Raw genomic sequence first — 20,113 nt, forward strand, 5'->3', positions numbered from 1 at the left:
TTGATGAATTGACATATGAAAGTAAGTGTCCCTTAAATTGAGAGCCTGATTCCCCTTCTAAGGAAGCCACCGAGATGCACCAACAGCCACAGCCACCAGTGGCAAATGGTGCACCGGGACTGGAACTGGCACCGTAGAATCTAACACATCCAATCCCGGTATCAGGCAGGAGTCTTGCACTGTGGGTAAAACCAGTATCTAGAAGTTCAGTAGTTCCTATGTTGCCCCAAATGCCTCGGGTGTACAAGGCACTGTCAAAGGCTCCTGACCTTGCAGTACTGCTAGCTGTGCTGGTCCTGGGATAGGTCTCAGTGGGCCCTTCCCAGGCTCCAGAGTCAACAATCACTCTTTTCACACAGACTGTATCTGGGAGTGCCTCTTCTTTGAGTGCCCATCAGTGCCTTGCCTCCACTTGGTGCCTGGCCTGAAGATTTCGAAGGCCCCAGTACTGAGTCCTTCAAGGAGTTACTAAGTCTTTTCTTTGGTATCAGTGAGGAATGTTTGCCTATAGATTCAAAATGAATGACAGAGTACTCCTGGCAGACTCAGACATGCCCAGTACCTGTTCTCAGCAGGAAGGTTTCATTGGAGGGTGAAATGCAGACTCCATGGGTAAGTACATGAACCTGACAGTCCTGTCCTTTATCGAATGAGGTCTGAACCCTCTACAAATGTGACATTTGTAACCAACATACACTTACCCCAGCCATTTAAGGCAGCTGGGAAGAGGATCACTCACCGGCATAGGTTTGCCACAGTAGTGACAGGCCCTGAAGCTGGCAGAACATGGCATGAGTCCGATACCAGACCCAGTACCCAAATGAGTACTGGAGACTGAGCTTCACTAAGAAGTAAGCTAAACTTACTCTAGTCACTAATTGTGTACCAAATACAATACTCTAGACTAAACTAACATGACAAATACTATATATATATACACACACACACACACACAAGAAGGGAAGGAAGACTTGCAAATGCAAATATCACAGATCCAACAACCATCACCAGTGATAGGAAGGAACTGAGAGGTGTTGGGAGGGCAGCATGGCCCTTTATACCTGTGTGCACTGGTGCAAGGCACCAGAGGGCACTCATGCTGCCCTGATGGAAAAATCTTCAACAATTGTGCACAAGACGTGCATGTACTGACAGTGGAAAGGACATGTGCAATCATTCAAAAAAGAACAAGTACTTTCACCTCAGAATTATCTTGGGGTTTTTTTTGTGTGTGTGTAGTTTATGGTTTTAAAATTACATTATTCTATTAAAAATGTCATCTCCTCTGTTGTGTGAAACACCCATACAGTAGGAGAAATTGATTGACTATATATGGGGAACAGTTAAATTAACTATAAAACTGATGTGAACTGTGTTTTGTGTTTTAATTGCCCAGCGCTGGGACAAGAAATTTATTTATAAAGACAATAAAAATACAAAAACAGTTACTCAATTACCTTTTTCTAAAATCAAATGATGCATTTATTATTGAGAGCTACCTATCTCAAACATACACGCAAGTTCATTTGTTTCTGGGGATTGTGGCTCTTTTCATCTTAACCTAATAAGAAGGGTAACTATGGAAGAGAGATGTTTGCAGAATCAATATGCCACTGTTAGTTCATAATAATATGCTTAATTTCCTATTTATCAAGAGATAGAAGAAAATCCCTTCCCCCTCTCAACCTCCCGCAAAAGATTATTTACACTTTACCATAACTGTTGTTTGAGATGTTCCATGCATGTGGATCCCATTCATGGTGTGCATATGCCCTTTGCACAGATGTTCAGAAGTTTTATCAGCAGTGTCCACTAGGGGTTGCACATGCAGTCTTCATGCCCTTATGCTCCATTTCAGAGGGCATAAAGGGCTGAGTAACCCTGCCCACCTCTCAGTTCTTTCTAACCACCCTTTGGCAGGCAGTTGGAACAACATGGTGTCCTTCCTTAGTACAGTTTATGGTTAATTTTCATTTAATTGTATCCACTGTATTTAATATATAGTGTAGTAGTCCCTTCATAGCCTGTCAGCAAACAACAACAACATTTTTTTAGCAAGTTTTAGTTTTAGTTAGGCTTTTTGCGGTACCAAGTCTAGTCTTTATGCCTGAACCTTAAACACCTTGCTTTAAGCCATGCCTATCATGTAGAGTGGTAATTCCCCTCAAGGATGGACATGACAAATGTCTATATTATTTAGGGGAGAGTCATATCTAAGTGCACAATCTGTAGAGTATTTAAAAAGTGCACTCAAAAATCCAGGGAATCAAGATGAAAAAACTTTCTCACAGAGAAATCCATGACAGCTGCATCAGATTCAGAGGTGATCTGAGGTGTGTGAAGCTGCAGACCAATAGTGCATTTTATTTATTCACTGACCCGCTGAAAATGCCATTGGTTGCTTTGCCAAAGAGCCAGACTTCTAGTGCCTAACAAGAAGGGAGGTTATTTCTGGCTCCAAAGGCTCAAAGAGAACTCATTCATCTAATAAGAACCCTAAATCTCAGATTACAAAACCAATAGAGCAGTCAGACACCATGGCTGGCTGTGGGAGTAAGGCGCATACTGCCAAACCATCTTCTTGGCAATAGTCCCTATCTCCAGTACCACACAAGAAATCTGAGGTACAGGTACCGAGGAACTCACTTAAAGTGGCCACAAGCAAGAAAGAACCATGTGCAACTTCAGCTTTTTCGAGTGCCTGAGTTCGTCAACACAGTCAAAAGGATTTTTCAGTACTGTTCTGCATAGTGCTGCAGTCAAAGTGGCATTATATATTGGCACCAGCAAAACACCTGGCACTGATGTGAACAGAGTCTGACTCCTTGGCACCAGCTCAAAAGGCATTAAAGAGCATGGTGCTGATTCAAACAGTACCGAGGTACATGGTTATGGGCAAAAGGAAATCAGATATCCGCTACCTACACTCAGTACAGGGATCATCTGCTAGTGTCTCCTTTATAGACACAGCTGATAACAGAGTCTCCTTTACCGTACTTCTCTCCTACATTAAGCAAGTCAGAATGTCCACCATAGCATGAACACCGAATGCCTGTCATGAAGATTGCATTGAGACCTCACATTGAGGATCAGAGAAATCCTTCCACAGCTCAGCAAGTTATAGCACCTCCAGGTCCAGATAGTCTTTTAGAAGGTTCTTTTTCCTCCTCGTCATCACAGGCCTCCAGTAGAGGCTAGTCCCCAGAGCATCAACCATCTTCATCGGCTCCATCGAGGGACAGTGAATGTAACAGAGGAGGTGCCTCTAAAACCACTGCATTTTGGGCTCTGCCACAAGAGCCATCTTTTGTTCTTTGGGTTCCATCATCTTGGTTTAATATGCTTTACCCATATGCTTTTCAACATTGGCCATGCTCGCCTCTTTGTCCTTAACACCAAGTCATCATTTGGCTTCACACACAAGACCAGCATTTAAATGGCCTCAGAGGTCTGTCCCTTCTCCCACAGGGCAGGCTGTTTCCGAAGTTCAATAACCACTTTCTGAAGAGGATGAAGGAGAAATGCAAACATTTCACCAGAGAAGTAGATCACATCATGGAATGGGCCCGTAAACTGAGAAAACCTGTTTCAATAAAGGAAAGAATACCCCACTGACCACAGACACCTAGATGTCACCCACCATTCTGAAAGAAATCTTTTCTGAACCCCTCTTCAAGGCTTTCAGACAAACCCCCAACCTCGCCAACCTCATCATCAGAAGCAAGCTTCCCACAGACCAGGCCACACCAACTCAAAGCAGCACCAGACCCTGCCAGAATACCAGATGCAAAATCTGCAGATATACCTCCACTGCTACAATGATAAATATCTCCCACAAACACCTATCAAGATTTATGGGTCCTACACATGCCTATCACAACATGTGGAATACCATATGTAGTGCATCATATGTCCCAATAACAACTCTGTGGGAGACACCAGATAATCACTATGCTCTCGAATGAACTTACACAGAAAAATGATAAAAGACAAAAATACTATATCACCCATGGCCAAACACTTTTCACAAAGTGATCACTCCATATCTGATTTTTCAATACTTGTCCTCAAAGGAAACGTACACAACATCTTCAAATGGCAAGGCTGGGGACTTAAATTCATAACACTCCTATACACTAAAAACCATGGATTTAACAGGAAAACTGGTTTCGTGGCTCATTACAACAATCTGTAACACATGCACCTGCATGCTAACCCTTAATGGTCCATATCCAACCCCTCTTGCATAACAATCTAACCCTTATTGCCCATTCCATCTCAAGTGACCCCTTATAAAATTTATCTCGTATGCTTAACTATCTGTCCCAACTTGTATTTAGCTCAGACACTCTGATTTCTTTTCCCAGACCTAAAGAAAAAATTTGTGTAATTTGAAAGCTTGCACCTTCCACCAGAAGTTCATCCAATAAAAATATTACCTCTCCTACCTTGTCTCTCTCAACAGGGCTACAACAACACAAGAAAATCCATCTCTTAGGGGCTTCTAATCTTCCCTGGATGAAGTTGTTGTCTCCTCCATTCACATGACTGCAGATGATTTTAAAGCTTACCAGGAGCTTTTAAAGAGAATGGCAGAAGTGTCTTTGGAGTTGGTCCATTAGAAAACACACAAACTGTTTGATATTCTTCAACCAGTTGCATAAAACAGGATAGCTCACCTTATTAATGAAAGAATTTTTGAACCCACAAAGGACTTGTGACTACTTTGGCATCTATCACAGTGACCTCAGAGAAGGCTGAACATAAACACTAAGTCCCCCACAAAAGGGATTTGAGTACCTCTATATGTACCTGGCACCAAAATCCTTAGTAGATACTGTGGCTAATGAAAAAAACAAACAGATAACAAGGTCTACTTGAGAAGAAAAAGAACAAAAAAAAAAAAGATGTATTTGGCCAAAAGGTTATTCTTCTGCTTGTCTTTGGGTCAGAATTGCAAACTATAAAGCTAGGCTGGCAAGTATAATTATTTCTAGTGGTGCAGAACAGCAGATTTCATGGACAAACTACCATCAGATATCAAAGAGAAATTTAAATTAGTTTGTTTAGAGGGACAACTAATTGCTAAGACCTCCTTTCTGGCAGGTTTGGACTCAGTTGACACAGGACCAAGACTGATGGTTACAGGTGTTACCATGAGGAGAGATTCATGGTTATCTACTTTGGGTCCGCATAAGGAGGTGCAAAGAACACTGCAAGACTTACCATTTGATGGAAAAGAGCTGTTTAATTGAAAAATGGATGACACATTGCACTCCTTGAAGGACTCTCGAACCACACTTAGATTTTTGGGACTATATACCTCCAATTTTAGAAGGAAGCATTATAAATGTCAGCTTTCTTCTACACAGAGATCTCAACCAGCTACCTCTTCTTATTTTTACACCTCTTATTATTATTTTTACCACCAAATAAGATGAAAAAGAGGTCAAGGTATCAAAAGAGAAAGCCATTTCCATTGTCCTCTACCCAGCCATTTCAATCTCAGAAACAAGAGTTTAATGCTTCAGTTGAGGATACTGCTCTAGACTCTGTGGATCGATACCTTTCCTACCTTCCTTTTGGTTCCCATCTCTTTTTCTTCAAGGAGGCTTGGGCTGCAATTACCTAAGACTGCTGGGTCTTTCAGGTGATCCAAGAGGGGTACACCCTCCAATTCTGTAATATATCTCCCCACACCCACCCACCCATTCCCCTTTTCAGGGACTACTCGTATGGGAGTCCCATGCAGAAAGAAACAGAATCTCTACTATAGCTGGGCACAACAGAGCCAGTGCCTCTGGCTTCAAGGAAAAAGGATTTTATTTTCCTTATTCAGAAAAAGAAAGGGAGTTGGTGGCCTGTACCACAGCTCAGGTTTTTCAGTGTTTATATTGTCCATGCCAAATTTCACATGGCGGCTCCCACATCTATCATACCTTCTTTAAGACTGTTTCAGTACCCTCAGCTTGCAGGATGCGTACTTTCTGGTTGATACATCCATTGCCTGGAAGTTTCTTTGCTTTGCGATACCAAATAATCATGATTAGTTGAGAGTGTTTCTGTTGGCCCTTCAACTACACTTGGAGTGTTCTCAAAATTGCAGTCAATGGTAGCAGCTTATCTTAGTTAAAAATTATTATTATGGTGATTATTATTTTTGCCAACAGGGTATAGAGGAAACACTACACTATCAAATACAATTGCTAAAACTAAATCAAAAGTTTACAGTAACAACAAACTAATTATTCTAAGGAAGGATCCTGTTGTTTCAACTCTCTGCCAAAGAGTGGTTAGAAGGAACTGAACGGTGGGCAAAGTTGCTTTCCCTTTTTGCCTTAGGAGAGGAGGGGGAGGGCGTGAAGGTGCATGTTCAACCCCTAGTGGACACTGCTGATAAAACTTCTGAATGCACACTGCCAGTGGGATCCACATGCACACAGATTCAAAGAACAACATGACTTTGAAGTAAATGGCATCTATAAACAGAAAGACCAGAAAACTTGTGCTAATATCTTTAAAACACATTAAATGACTGTTAATCAATTTTGAAATTCCAGCTGCTGTGACCACTTACTGATACCCCAGCCGTGACATGTATAAAGCACAGGAAAAAATGTTTAATAGTCTTGAACAAATCACAGAATAGAGTAAAAGTTTAGATTGTATGGAGGAACTTTTCTTTTTACAAAAGAATAGCAACGTTAAATAAGGGTTAGCATAATAAATAAGCATTTATATTCTTAACAGGACTGATCTAAACTCACTGAAGTCAATTAATAGGCTCCTACTGACTTCAAAAGACTTTGGACAGGCTCAATCTGAAAACTTCCTGAACTATTCATGCACATTTTACCAGATTATATTCAAACTAAATATGAGCAGTCTCAATTTTGGAGTCCACCAAATCTTTTGTTGTAGGTCTAATTTTTCATAAATTATGAGAAAAGAGATTTATTAAAAACAATCCAATTATCATACCTGTAACATTAAGATTAGACACTATCTGTAGTTTTATGGGTAAAATAATAAGTAAACATACTTACATGTTTTGTTATAAAGGAATAAATGTATATAGTGTAGTTGAACATTACTTACAGGGAATATCTCGGTAGCCATTTTCTAGTGCACAAAAGTAATTCAAGAATTCTTGTGTTGGAATTTTGAAAATTTCAAACAAGCCAGTGTCTTGGAACAAGGTGTATGTCACCTAAACACATATTAAAATTAATTTTGGTTTTAAAAAGTGTCAAAGTTTAATCATTTTAGCTTCATTCAACTTTAAGAATATTCTGCTATATTTTTTATTTAAGTATACTGTTAAAATTGTTAAATTATTAAATTTAGTTGATGCTTCATTAAAAATGAGTCATTGAGCACTGATGTGCTATTAATACAGTTTGCAGGAATTCTTTCCATCTAAACAGACAACTATCTTACCACTCTCTTGAAATCAAAATGAAAAAAAATCTGCAAATCTCTTTACTGAAATGACCCCAATGCACCTTCTTACTTTCTTTTCCTGTCTTTAATCTTTTACGCATGCTATGCTAGAAGAATTATGCTGTTTTCTATTACTGAGGAGCAGAGTTGCCAAACAGTCCCTATCCCAAAGCTTTAGACCAATGGTGAGTAACCTGCGGCTCGCAGGCTGCCCACCAATGCTTTAGACAATCTTTCAAGTATAGACTTGATTAAGAGATCTGTCAAAGTAGAATTCTCAGGCTTCCTAGGAGAAAATAGATAAAGGTTCCTCTTGAAGCCTTCCTTCCCCCTATAAACTGTTCACTGGAACTCTCTTTTAGGAATGCAGTACATGTACATTTAAATAATCACATTCAAGTGGTTCCAGTGTCCTCATCCTAACCCAAGAAGCTATGCAAGAAATTCCCCCTGAATTCTAGCTTCTCCAAGGGCACTCCTGTCTCTATAGGTAGGCTGATACCAACTTCCTTCATTAGGGAAACTGGGATGAAGGTAAATTAGAACATTGAGGACATTTCTGAGGCATCAAAAGATCTGCACTGCCAATTTCAGTCTAAAAGGAAAATATCTAAGAAAGTTATGACTCTCTCAGAGGTTTAGAACAGAGTGACAGTGCCATTACTGTGGCGCTATTACATAGTTTATTATTATTATGATGCTAGGTGCTATACAAATGCACAGTATAGCACAAATCCCTATCTTAAAGAGCTTATCTTTGAAACAAATGCAAGGAAGATACAATAAATGGGTGTTTTAAACAATAGGAGGGAAAAGGGGAGAGGGGAGAATAACTAGGAGAAGATTACATGGTTCCACAGTTTAACCAATGCACAACTTGACAGTACTAAATCATCTGAAAGATTTTTTTTCTTTTATAAATACATCAAAAAGAGAATAAATAAAATCTGCTATCAGCTATCCCCGACTGTCCTTCAGCCTAGCCATTAGTGGCTGGCAGACTTCCTGTAAACTTCACAGTGGAAGTGGAGTTTTGAAGAAAGAGTAGTAGCCTTATGAATTAGGTCAGGGAGTGCATTCTATTTAAGAGGCAGCATGGAAGAAAGAATAGCGTTGTTTATGGGAGAAACAGAAAAGGCTACTAGAAAGATTGCCTCTCCCGCCTCAGCTGTGACTTTCAATGACAACTACATTCCACCAAAAACCATGAAACAGTTGACAAGAGACGCTACATTCCACCAAAAAACATGAAACAGTTGACAGGAGACGTAGTCCTTTGTTGCAACCGGAGTTAAAGACTACAGAACTCACTCCCATATAAAATAAGAATTATCAATACTCTCACAGTATTCAAAATAAAATGCAAAAAATCCCACTGTTTGAGGTAAGTTTCCCACAAAATAAACAATTCTTACTGTCTACATACATGGAAGGGTAGATGAGAAGAAAATAAAATTGCTACTTTTCAAGCTATTCTTAATTTATACACAGACTGGCAAAACAGCACCTCAGTTGTGGCTCATACATCAAAAACAGCAACAAACCTGGCTAAGGATCCTTCCAGATTTGTCTCCCATTTTTTGCAGTAGATCAAAAATTTGGAAATTCCAATTGTTCATCTTCTCCATTAATGATTCATGATCTTCTGTTATCATCAGTTCTAATGAAGGATCCTGTTCCATCTGTGTAAGAGAGAATGAACCATTTCCACAATGAGAATGAAAACCAATTTGTCACTTGTATTTAAATAGACGTTAAAATGGAAAAGTATTGTTGAACTTTTTACATTTCACTGTGTTGCTGTAGTTATTCTGTGCACTTATTTTATCCCATCAACCTTTTTGCCTTGAAATGGTGACACAATATTGTTGGTCTTTACACCTACTATACATGCTGATGAACTAAAAGCATGTAAAAATTGTAGCCATGAGAAAACCCTCAATTCGTAACACAATAGTTCAAGACTTCACTTTGTATACTTTTGAGCATACTAAAAACAATTCATTTATTTTAAATGGCCCAAGAGCTTCCATGCCTTGCTGGGCTTTGATGTAAAGACTGCCAACATTTCATTCTGGTCTTAAGACTTAAGTTTTTGTACTTTTTTCTAAATCAATGCTGAAATAAAAAAAAACCACACAAACATTTTGTATATAAGCTAACATAACCTGTGTCCTAATTTTTGTTTAAATATAGTTTGAACCAGCTGAAATTGATAAAAAGTGGGGTTTCAACTAGAAAATGAGATTTAAAATAGAAAAATCAGCAAACCTTACTATCACTGTACTATTCTGCTACTTTTTATTTCACAGTTTGATACCTGCACACACATATGCAGATCAGTCACGTTTTCAGAGCGAGTCTTTATAAGACAGCACATCAATTATGTTTAACAAAGTAAATTAATCCAAGCATGCATTTTCACAGGACCCATATTCATGCTGGGTGCTAGTGTAATTTGTATACTTTGAAATTTTACTTCTAAACTTAACCAGTATTTGGAATCCTGGATTCCAGTGATGCACTGTTTTCCAAAGGCTCTTATAATGTAAAGTAAGGACCTCCTTAGAATATGATATTAAAACTCACAGAGAAATACATTAATATACAACATTGCGGGTATTACTGCAATTATATGCTTACATCAGATTGCTGGTTATACTGTGTTTGATCCATTTGCTGACTGTCACTTTCTATCAACTTTTTTCTGCAGTCTCTGCTTTCTTTTCTTTCATCTTTCCATCCCTCTGCATGGTGGACTGACTCTTCTGAAATACCCGTGGTTCCATCTTCACCTTAAATATAACAAGTGCACAATTACTATCAACAATTTATTCATAAATCAATTCAGGAATTAAGATTTTTAATTAATTGCTACTTGCTCCCACCCTTGACCCACTAGAAGTTAGATTTATTGCCTTGTGATTTCTGCAAAGTCCACCTTTTCTTTTCTCTTCTCAAGCTATTAAGCAGAGAGTGCCCTGAAGAAGGGGATGGTTACATTCATCAGCCTGTGTTTTAACTAAGATGACACTATGGATTCCTATAAGATGTATTTTATATATTCAAATAATTTTAATATTTTATATAAATATTCCCCCAAATAAATTTGTCATTTAAGCTCAAATTGTGTCCTTTACAATACAGCATTTATTATTTTACAATTCCACATTCATTAAAATCTCAAACCAATCTTTCCATATCCTTCTATGCATTAGACACATTGCAAAAGAGGGGATGGAAAATCATTGTACTGTACCACACTGTGCTTATTGCATCTTCCTGTTTATTGGATGCACATTTGTTTATTAAATGCGAGTAAATAAGTTTGTAATACTCCAGCATCAAACTCCTTAACTGTTACATTTTATCATTGTAGATACTTATATGTCTCCTTTGGTGAAACATGAGTGGCTAAATGCTTCACTTTTTGCACTTCCTTTCCGACAAATTTAAGAGTTTAAATAAATGTGACAATAAATACTCTACAGAGTTAGTGGAGAAGACTGGGAGATTATTTTAAAAAAGCAGTAATCTTAAAAGAATTAAAATATTACAAGCAGATAATGCTCTCTTCTCTAAAAGTAAATGAAAACAGATTACAGAATCAGATATATGGTTCACTATTCAGCATGCTTTTGGGTGCTAGGTATTTTACTGTCAACAGAGAAAGATATGGTCCTGGTCTAGAAAGAGTTCACAAATAATAGATTTTTTGTTTCATTTGCAGTTCAAAAAAATTGGTTCAATCTGAAATAAAACCAAATATTCTGATTTTTTGGGGGCAAATCTAAAAAGTCAGCAAAAAAAAAATTGCTCTGGGGCCAGAGAGACAAAAAGCCATTCAGACTTTTCCCCCAGCTCAGGGAGCTGGAATGGCAGAGAGGTGTGGTGCTCAGCCTCTCCAGGCTGGGTGCTTGGGGACAGGGGAAAGACTGAGTGACCAAAGCTCTTTTCTAAGTAGCATAGATGTATGTGCGCTGCATATTACTATGGTTCTCAGTTCACTTCTGAATCCAACTCAAGATACTGGTCCTAAAGAAATATGAAAAGGATACCTTAGGGCTTGTCTTCACTAGCAGGATCAGTCGACCTAAGTTATGCTACTTCAGCTACGTGAACAACAACATAGCTGGAGTCTACATAGCTTAGGTTGACTTACGCGGTGTCTTCATTGCACTGTGTTGACAGGAGACACTCTTTGTTTAACTTACCTTACTCTTCTCGGAGAGGTGGAGTACCAGAGTCAACTGGAGAGGGCTCTGCCGTCAATTTAGCAGGTCTTCACTAGACCTGCTAAATCAACACCCACTGCATCAGTTGCAGCAGCATCGATCTCCCTGGTAGTGAAGACAAGCCCTCAGATTGTCTCTCCATTCATGATCCATGAAGACAACTGAACTTATCAGAAACACAAATTATTGTGGAACATTTTATCACTAAGGCGAAGATGTATCAGAATGAGTTCTAGTCAAATTGATTTCAGAGTTCAGTTGTAAAACCCACTTTTTTTATAGTAGTCTACACAAAACAGAAATCGAGGAATGAATAATAGAAAGGGAAGAGGTGAAAGAAGAGGGCAACCAAACAGATTTCTCTTGATATAAACATCTAAACCAGTATGTCAAGAACAGAATGCACAAGTCCACTTCAAGTTTGAATTCACACTATTCTTAAATTCTGTAGGCACTCAAGCAAAGGAAGTGGAAACCACTCTGAATCGCGGAAAGAGGTTGGAACGAATGAACCGCCATTGGGAGTACAGCTGATATAGCTGGCTCCTATGAATCCCCTCCCTCAGCATCTCGTTCAGGGGTGAAGGGTGTAGTGGAGTAGAAAGGGGGAATGGACAGAGAGTAATGTGATCTGGTATCTCCAACTGACGTTTGGTCCCTTGAGAAGTACGGTAGCTGGTTAAAGTCTGGTAGCAGAAAAAATTTAAAGTAATCCATTTTCACAAAAATCAGGCCAGATCACTGGTACACTTTGGCTGCTTTGTGCCACTCCAGCAGTGCAAAGATGTAAATCTAGTTTAACTGGCCAATAATTCTTCAGATGGCCTCGACAGGTTCTTCATAATGAAAATCAGTTGTTTGTTTTTTATCTTATTTTCATTCAAAGACTTAACAGGAGAGTTCATAAGACAAAAATAACTTCCCTGATGGAGAGTGTGTGGAAAAAGCTACACTGTAGGATTTTAACCTATTATTCATAGAAATTGAATTATTACAACACAGTGACTGCTAGTCAGGTGGTAGGAAAGTACATTTTGTTGTGTGACATGTTAAAAATTCAGAAAACCAGCTACAGAGCATTAAAAACTCCATTTGCTTGCAAAATTATAAAGCCAGAAGTAGGCATCTGTTAGAAAACATAACTTTAGTGAACAGGATACACATAAGACTATGCCATCTCCTATCCTAGCTCAAGAAATTGAGAGATAATAAACCAGATACTTAGGGATCTACTAAAATGGTTACTGAAAAGATATGCGTATGAATTGTTTGGAAGTATAGGAAAATTTTTAATGTGGACTTTTAAAATTGCTTATTTGACTATTGAGAAAGCATAGTGAAGCACTAGCAAATACCTGCATATTTTGAAATCCTACCTGATTTTCTACCTTGATATTCTGCACCAGATTCTGACTTTGATGTTGAAATATGCTTGAGAAGTTTATGTCCACAGCTTACAGAATAAACAAGACAAGAAACAATATTAGCTTATTTCTTTTTTTCCCACTTCTGATTGCTGTATAAACACTAGTTACTATGCTATTATTCAGATACTTGCAGTCATATCACCTTGGTAAATCTCATAATGTTAGCAGGATACTTTAGATAAGTAACCTTCAATGTGCTACCAGAAGTAGTGTTGGTCATTTGAAAGGTGACTGAATCAGAATAGAATTAATTCCCAAACATGGGGTTTCCCTTCCCCTCCTAAAACATAAAGTATAGCACTCCTAGTACAGAATGGTTGCCACATTCAATTACAGAGCAATGAAATATGTAAAGTGTATTTACAGCCCTTCCTGATAATAGATGCTACATATACATTGGATATAAATTAGTATGAGAAGTTATCTTTCACAGATATATCAAGTTTGGTTAGGAAAAAAGGAAATCAGTATGATTTTTAATATAAAAGTGTTGATATTTATAGCATATAATAATTTGCTTTTATACTTTTGAATACTTCTGAGGGTTTACAGTACCTGTTACAAGTATAGCTTGTAGAAGCTTTAACTTGCTGCTGAAAATCTGGAGAACTAAATGTATATCCCAGAGGTTTATGTAAATTAACACTTGGCTTAGTAAGAAAATCAGCAGTATCAGGAAATTCTACAGGTGATCGATTGACAAGGGACCCACTGGAGATAGACACATGATTAGATGAACCAACAGGACTCAAGCTAGGGGAAGTACCTGCAAAAACATACATATAATAATTTCCTGAGTATTTCTTTAAAGCACAAAAAATAATGTTTTTTAAAGATCAAAATGAAAAATAAGAAAATTCTACAGCTTAATAAGAACAAAGTGACAGGTGAAAGAAATACTACAGATGGATCAAACTATTAAATACATATCAGACATCAAGACTTATTCACTGTTTTGGTTTTATACACAAGCAATACAGGTTAGGCTGCACATCTGAGTGATTTGTTGAGTGCATGCTCTGTTCAGTGTTTAAACTTCTCCATATAAAAACTGTATATCAGCTTCTGGAAGAGATTTGAACTTCACACTTACATATGAGATCCCCAGTGAAAATGTATGTGTAAAACCTAACTTTTTGTTTAGTAACTTGGTTTTAATGTATGTGGTTTTAATACTTATGTTAGGAGGGGCTGTTCGCATTGATTATTAAGTTTCCCCTACACTTACCTTTATAAGACCCTGTTTTCAGGTGCTTGTGATTTTGCTAAACCGTAACTGTCTGCACTAAAATTTTCTATGCTGGTTGTCTGCCTCAGGCTGAGTTTTTATGGAAAATTTCAGCCACAACAGTTCATCTGTTTCTGAGAATAATGCTAGAAAAAAATAAGTTGTTTGCAACATTAAAAAATTCTGGTGACCTTTACTTTAAAAACTCTAGCATCTCCATGCTTTGGAGCAGAGACTTTAAATTTGGCAGGAAGGTAGCTTTGCATCACAGATATGCCTTTCACTGTTCCTGTGAAAATGTGCCAAAATTTGGCCAAGTTATAAGCCTTTGAAAAACTGCAGTTTCCATATGATCAGTAGATTTCTTAGATTTAGCAGCGAAAATCTCTGTATTCTTTGTGCACTGAGCATGCTCAAGCCTCTCACAGCTCCTAGTGCTGATCAGATTGTACATGTGCCATTTGCACAGTGTGACTGAGCATGTTCCTTCCAGCCTAGGGATGCAGGGGCAAAGCAGGGAGTCTTTACTTTCAATAACCCCCTGCTGGCACCCACGCAGCATGGAGAAGGAAACTGCCTGACTTGAATACAAAAGGGCAAGATTCAGATCCGGGGAGTTAAGTGGAAGGGCAAAAGGTGTATATGGGACAAGGAGCCAGGCAGGGCGAACTGGGACTGGAGGCTGGCAGGGTGGAGAGATAGAAACTGGAAGTTTGCGGGACACCGAGACTGGGAGCCATGAAGGGACATGGGAGGGTCAGTTTGTGTGTGGCGGGGGGGGAGGGGTGTGGGGGGGATAATTGAGACTGAATGAAAAACAGGGAGGATATGGGGCTGACTGGGGGAAGGGCAGATGGATGTGAGAATGAATTGAGTATAGGGGCAGAACAGGAACTGGCTAAGCAAAGAGACTGGGACAAGGAGCTGGAGGAAGCAGAGACATTGAGATTGGACAAGAAACCCAGATTGGGAGACTGGGACAGGGAGCCAGTAGGTACAGGGAACATGGGCTGGAAGAACCAGGGAAATTACTAGAAGTCAGATGGAAGAGGGGGTTGGGAATGCCTGGATAAGGAAACTGGGGCCAAGGAAATAAGAAAGTGGGGTGGGGACTGGGAATGGCTGGACAAGAAGAATGGGAGTTGGGAGGAGGTAGAGACATGGAAACTGGAAGTGCAACAGCGAGTCTAGAGGGCTGAGTCTAAGACTTACTATACAAGGATACTGTAACTGAGATGAGAAGTCTGAGAAGAATGGTACTGGGACAAGGAGCCAGATGTGAGGAAGAGACAGGACTGGGACAAGGACAAGTTGGAAGGGATTTGGCAGTAGGGGGGGTCAGATGGGGGAAGATAGGCAGAAGAGTCCATACATACTAGAGGGCACTTCCCTCCATAGCCTGGAATAGAACCCAAGACCCTGAATCTCACTTTTACTTTGCTGTCAGCAAATATCTGTGAAATCCACTAGCAAAGTGACTCCATCATCCTCTAGTGCTGGTTGATATAGAAGATGACAACCTACTACTTCTGTCAGTTTCTCCATTAATTCAAGTGGCAGAGGTCTGTGTACTGGACCTAAAGGTTCCAGCCCCATTAATGACTCATGTGAATATCAATATGATATAAGATAGAATTTTTGTGTTTTCAGTTTGCTTTTTTAAAGATCGAGGAAATTACACACATGTACACACAATATTAAAAAAAAAACACTATTAAGACTGCAAAATCAAGCACTCAGTTAGGAAATGCAATGTGCAACCTTAATTCCCACCCTCCCCCCTCCGTATGTATGTATTATGTAACAGATTTTAATTACATAATTATACAGTAACTCCTCACTTAATGTCCTCCCGCTTAACGTTGTTTCCAAGTTACATCGCTACTCCATTAGGGAACACGCTCATTTAAAGTTGTGCAATGCTTCCTTATAACGTCGTTTGGCTGCCTGCTCTGTCCACTGTTTGTAGGATTCTGTGGAAGAGCAGCGACTTTACAAGGGAGCATTGCACAAGTTCCTCTTCTCTGCCTCCTATCCCTCCCTTTCTCCCTCCATCCCAACGCTTAGGACTTTCTGGGAGGGAGGGAGCAGGGAAGCTGCCCTCCACCCCTGGCCAGGCAGGGCCACCCAGAACACAGGGGCTTTAGGGGTTGCAGGGCCCTGGGCTAAGGGGGCCCCAGGACTGCAGCTCTAAAGCCCCTTTCGGAATGCAGCCCTGCGAGAATGCGCTGGAGGACTCAGGAGGAGCAGGGGAGCGCTGCTTCTCTCCGGCCAGCTGGCTGCACGGCTGCCCCTGCTCCTCCTGAGTCCTCTGGCCCGTGCTTGCAGCGCCGCATTCCCAAAGGCGCTTTAGAGCTGCAACCCGGGGCCCCAGGGCTTAGCCGGGGGCCCTGCAACCCCTAAAGCCCATGCGATCTGGGTGGCCCTGTCTGGCTGGGCAGGGGGAGGGGGGCAGCTCCCAAAATCGCAGCCACGGGGTGATGCCGCACTGCACGGAGCCACCTGTACACCCCCTGCACCAAACAGGAACTGCCCCAGGTAAGTGCTCTGCACTTCCTGTCTGCCCCAGACCTGAGCCTCCTCCCGCACCCTAACTCCCTCCCAGATCCCGCACCCCCAGCCCTGAGCCCCAGGAGGAGAATGGAGAAAAAAAGAATGAAAAACGGGGGTGGGGAGGCGAGGGGAGATAAGAGAGAATGCACAGGGCCCCACTAACTCTAAATCTGCCACTGGAGGGAGGGGAAGGAGGGGGGAAGCCGCCACGTCTCCACTCCTCCCCCCTCTCCCTCCGAAAGTCCTAAATGCTGCCAAACAGCTGTTTGGCAGCAGGGAAGCGCTGGGAGGAAGGGGGAGGAGCGGGGATGCAGCATCCTCCAAGGAGGAGGTGGAGTGGGGATGGGAAGAGGCGGGCCTGGATTGGAGCGGGGATGGGAAGGTGGGCCTGGAGCATCCCCTGGCAAAGTCAGCGCCTGTTCTTCTGTGGGGAAGCTGCTGCTGCACAAGGTGCTTCCTAGCGTCCTTGCGTGCCTCATTGTCTACAGCGGGCTGTGCCTGTGTTGGGTAAGCCGGGGCACCTCCCCACCGCAGTACAGTACTGTACAGTATATAATGCCTTTTGTCTGTCCCCCCAAAATTTCCTTGGAACCTAACCCCCCGCATTTACATTAAATCTTATGGGAAAATTGGATTCATTTAACATCGTTTCACTTAAAGTTGCATTTTTCAGGAACATAACTACAACATTAAGTGAGGAGTTACTGTATGCTGTTTATTCCACAGAACCCTTGCCTCTTTCAGTGCATAGACAACCTTAATCCCGGCATTTCCTAATGTTTGAGTGGTTGATTTTGCAACCTTAGTAATGTTCTCTTAATTGTGTTTTTAGTGTAATTATACATATATAATAGACTACAATATATGACCGAAGACATCACTGCATATATTTAAACATGTCATATTTCCCACACTGGGTAATACTGCATTCTGTTTTCCTTAATTAAGCATGCATTTAATGTTCTATATTATCACTGAGATACTTAGTTAGTAAATATTCAGCCATATTTGAATATTTTTTTCAATTTATACATTAAAGTACAATTTTCTTTTCTCTGATATAATGTTAAAACCACAATGTTTGAATGGGTAAATGTTCAATCTGTGTAAAAGAACACCCATCTCAAGTAATCTGTTTTAACAGACTGACAAAGAATCCCCAGATTGCACCATAAATTATGATGTTCCACCCTTATTAGAAGGCCATCTTTGCAAAGCAACCAACTTTTGACAATCCTTTGAGTGGTTCTTAACAGGTTTCAGTGTATTTTGAATTTATATTTATATTTTTAAAATACTGGATTACACACAGTATTTTATGCTGTATATAATGTCACCAAGGCGCTAATCTTGCAATTGACCTCATAAGAGACACAGGGGTCTATCCACATGCAACAAGTTGCAGGAGCAGGGCCTGAGTTTGTATGCTGCTTAGGGTTTAGGAAAATGAAATGAGCATAAAATCAGTCAATAAACTAGACAAACCCAATGAAAAGAATGGATTTACAAATATACAATACATTTGAGAAATAATTATATTTTTAAGGAAAAAAGTAGCTGTGCATCCCCAATGAAACTTGTATACTTATTTTTAAACAGGCAATTAAATCTCTATTTTAAAAATTACATTACACAGTTTAATATCTTATTGAAATTACGCTAAAATCAAAGATGCATGCGTGAAATTGCAGAATAACAGCATACTAAGGCTTCAATTTCATATGGGCAAAGAGACCAATTCTAATCTTTGGCATACGGAATACACATTATATACACACTGGTCATTACTGAATTCAACACTTACTAAGCTACTACATAGCAGCATCTGCTATTTCTATTTTCTCATATTCTACGACTATTATTAACATGTAAACTCCATTCTTAGGCTAAAAATCTCTTTTCATCAGGCTTGATCATGCAACGAATTCCATGACTTCACTGGGGCTTCCCATGGATACAGGAGTCTGCCTACATAGTGCTTATAGCACAATCAGGGCCTTGGACTGTAAGCTCCATTACTAGGTAGGGACAGGTTTCAGAGGAACAGCCGTGTTAGTCTGTATTCGCAAAAAGAAAAGGAGTACTTGTGGCACCTTAGAGACTAACCAATTTATTTGAGCATGAGCTTTCGTGAGCTACAGCTCACTTCATCAGATGTTTACCGTGGAAACTGCAGCAGACTTTATATACACACAGAAATCATGAATACACATGATTTCTGTGTGTATATAAAGTCTGCTGCAGTTTCCACGGTAAACATCTGATGAAGTGAGCTGTAGCTCACGAAAGCTCATGCTCAAATAAATTGGTTAGTCTCTAAGGTGCCACAAGTACTCCTTTTCTTTTTAGGTAGGGACAGTTTCTTAATATGTGTTTGTACACATCACAGTACTATGGGGACCATTTCTGAACTGAAGCCTCTAGGCACTGCTGTAATACAAATAACAATAGCAATATAATTCTGAGAATTAAAAATTTTGGCATAATAGTTATTGCAGTACAGTAACTTTGCAAAAAAAATTTCGTGACAACCATTGTGTGTGTATGTGTATATATATATCTCTCTCTTAACGAGCCTGCAGGTGTGTATGCTAATACAGTAGCAGAGAGACTTTGTCCAGTTATACAGTATTGTATTAATATTTTAGTTTTGTATTGAGATAATGTTCAGTATGTCCGCTGAATATTCTTAGAAGTAAATTAGATTAAAATTATTTTCAAGCATGTGCTACATACTGATGCTAACTTACACTGATGTTATAATGTACAAAATAATATGTCAAAAAATATTGTAATGTGTGGAGTCCCACCTATAAACAAGAGGGTTTAATTTAAATCAAATTTCTCATAATCATAGCAACATGCTGCAAAGTGTGTAGAATAACAGACTGCTACCTTACCAGCTCGTCTGGGACCTATATGATAAGTTAACGTCACCGAAGATGATCTTTGTTTTGGTATTGTCAGTAGGTTTGTACTGAAAGGCCCATTTGGATGGGATCCTTGGCTAAAATAAAAAACAATAAGAAAATATCAAGCATTCTTTTAATCCGCTTTGCTTTCTTGCTTTCTATTCAGTTGTCAGGGAAAATGCATATGTAGATCAGCTCATTTTAGTGTAGTAACACAAATCTAGACACACTGAAGCAAAATGGGTAGGACATAATAACTTATACAGTACCATTACCCTTCAACAAATAAAATGAACAAGATGACAAGTTTGCGCA

General features: G+C 39.7%; 1 protein-coding gene across 4 annotated transcripts in view; it reads right to left on the bottom strand.

Annotated features, from left to right (window-relative positions):
* The window catches only part of PDE3B (phosphodiesterase 3B), a 283,802-nt gene that overhangs the window by 85,246 nt on the left and 178,443 nt on the right, over nucleotides 1-20,113 (bottom strand). For 3 of the 4 annotated variants that reach the window (XR_013635919.1, XM_073347443.2, XM_073347442.2), the window contains exons 5-10: nucleotides 19,787-19,893; nucleotides 13,661-13,871; nucleotides 13,055-13,131; nucleotides 10,087-10,238; nucleotides 8,988-9,125; nucleotides 7,099-7,210 (exon numbers count right to left, since the gene is read on the bottom strand). Coding sequence is in view for 3 of the 4 variants with exons in the window: in XM_073347443.2 (XP_073203544.2) it covers nucleotides 7,099-7,210; nucleotides 8,988-9,125; nucleotides 10,087-10,238; nucleotides 13,055-13,131; nucleotides 13,661-13,871; nucleotides 19,787-19,893 (797 nt within the window). In the remaining variant the exon portion in view is untranslated. The remainder of the gene's footprint in view (nucleotides 1-7,098; nucleotides 7,211-8,987; nucleotides 9,126-10,086; nucleotides 10,239-13,054; nucleotides 13,132-13,660; nucleotides 13,872-19,786; nucleotides 19,894-20,113) is intronic. The other variant, XM_073347444.2, reaches the window with a different exon arrangement.

Source organism: Lepidochelys kempii, chromosome 6 (assembly GCF_965140285.1).
Source record: "Lepidochelys kempii isolate rLepKem1 chromosome 6, rLepKem1.hap1, whole genome shotgun sequence".
NCBI lineage: Eukaryota > Metazoa > Chordata > Testudines > Cheloniidae > Lepidochelys > Lepidochelys kempii.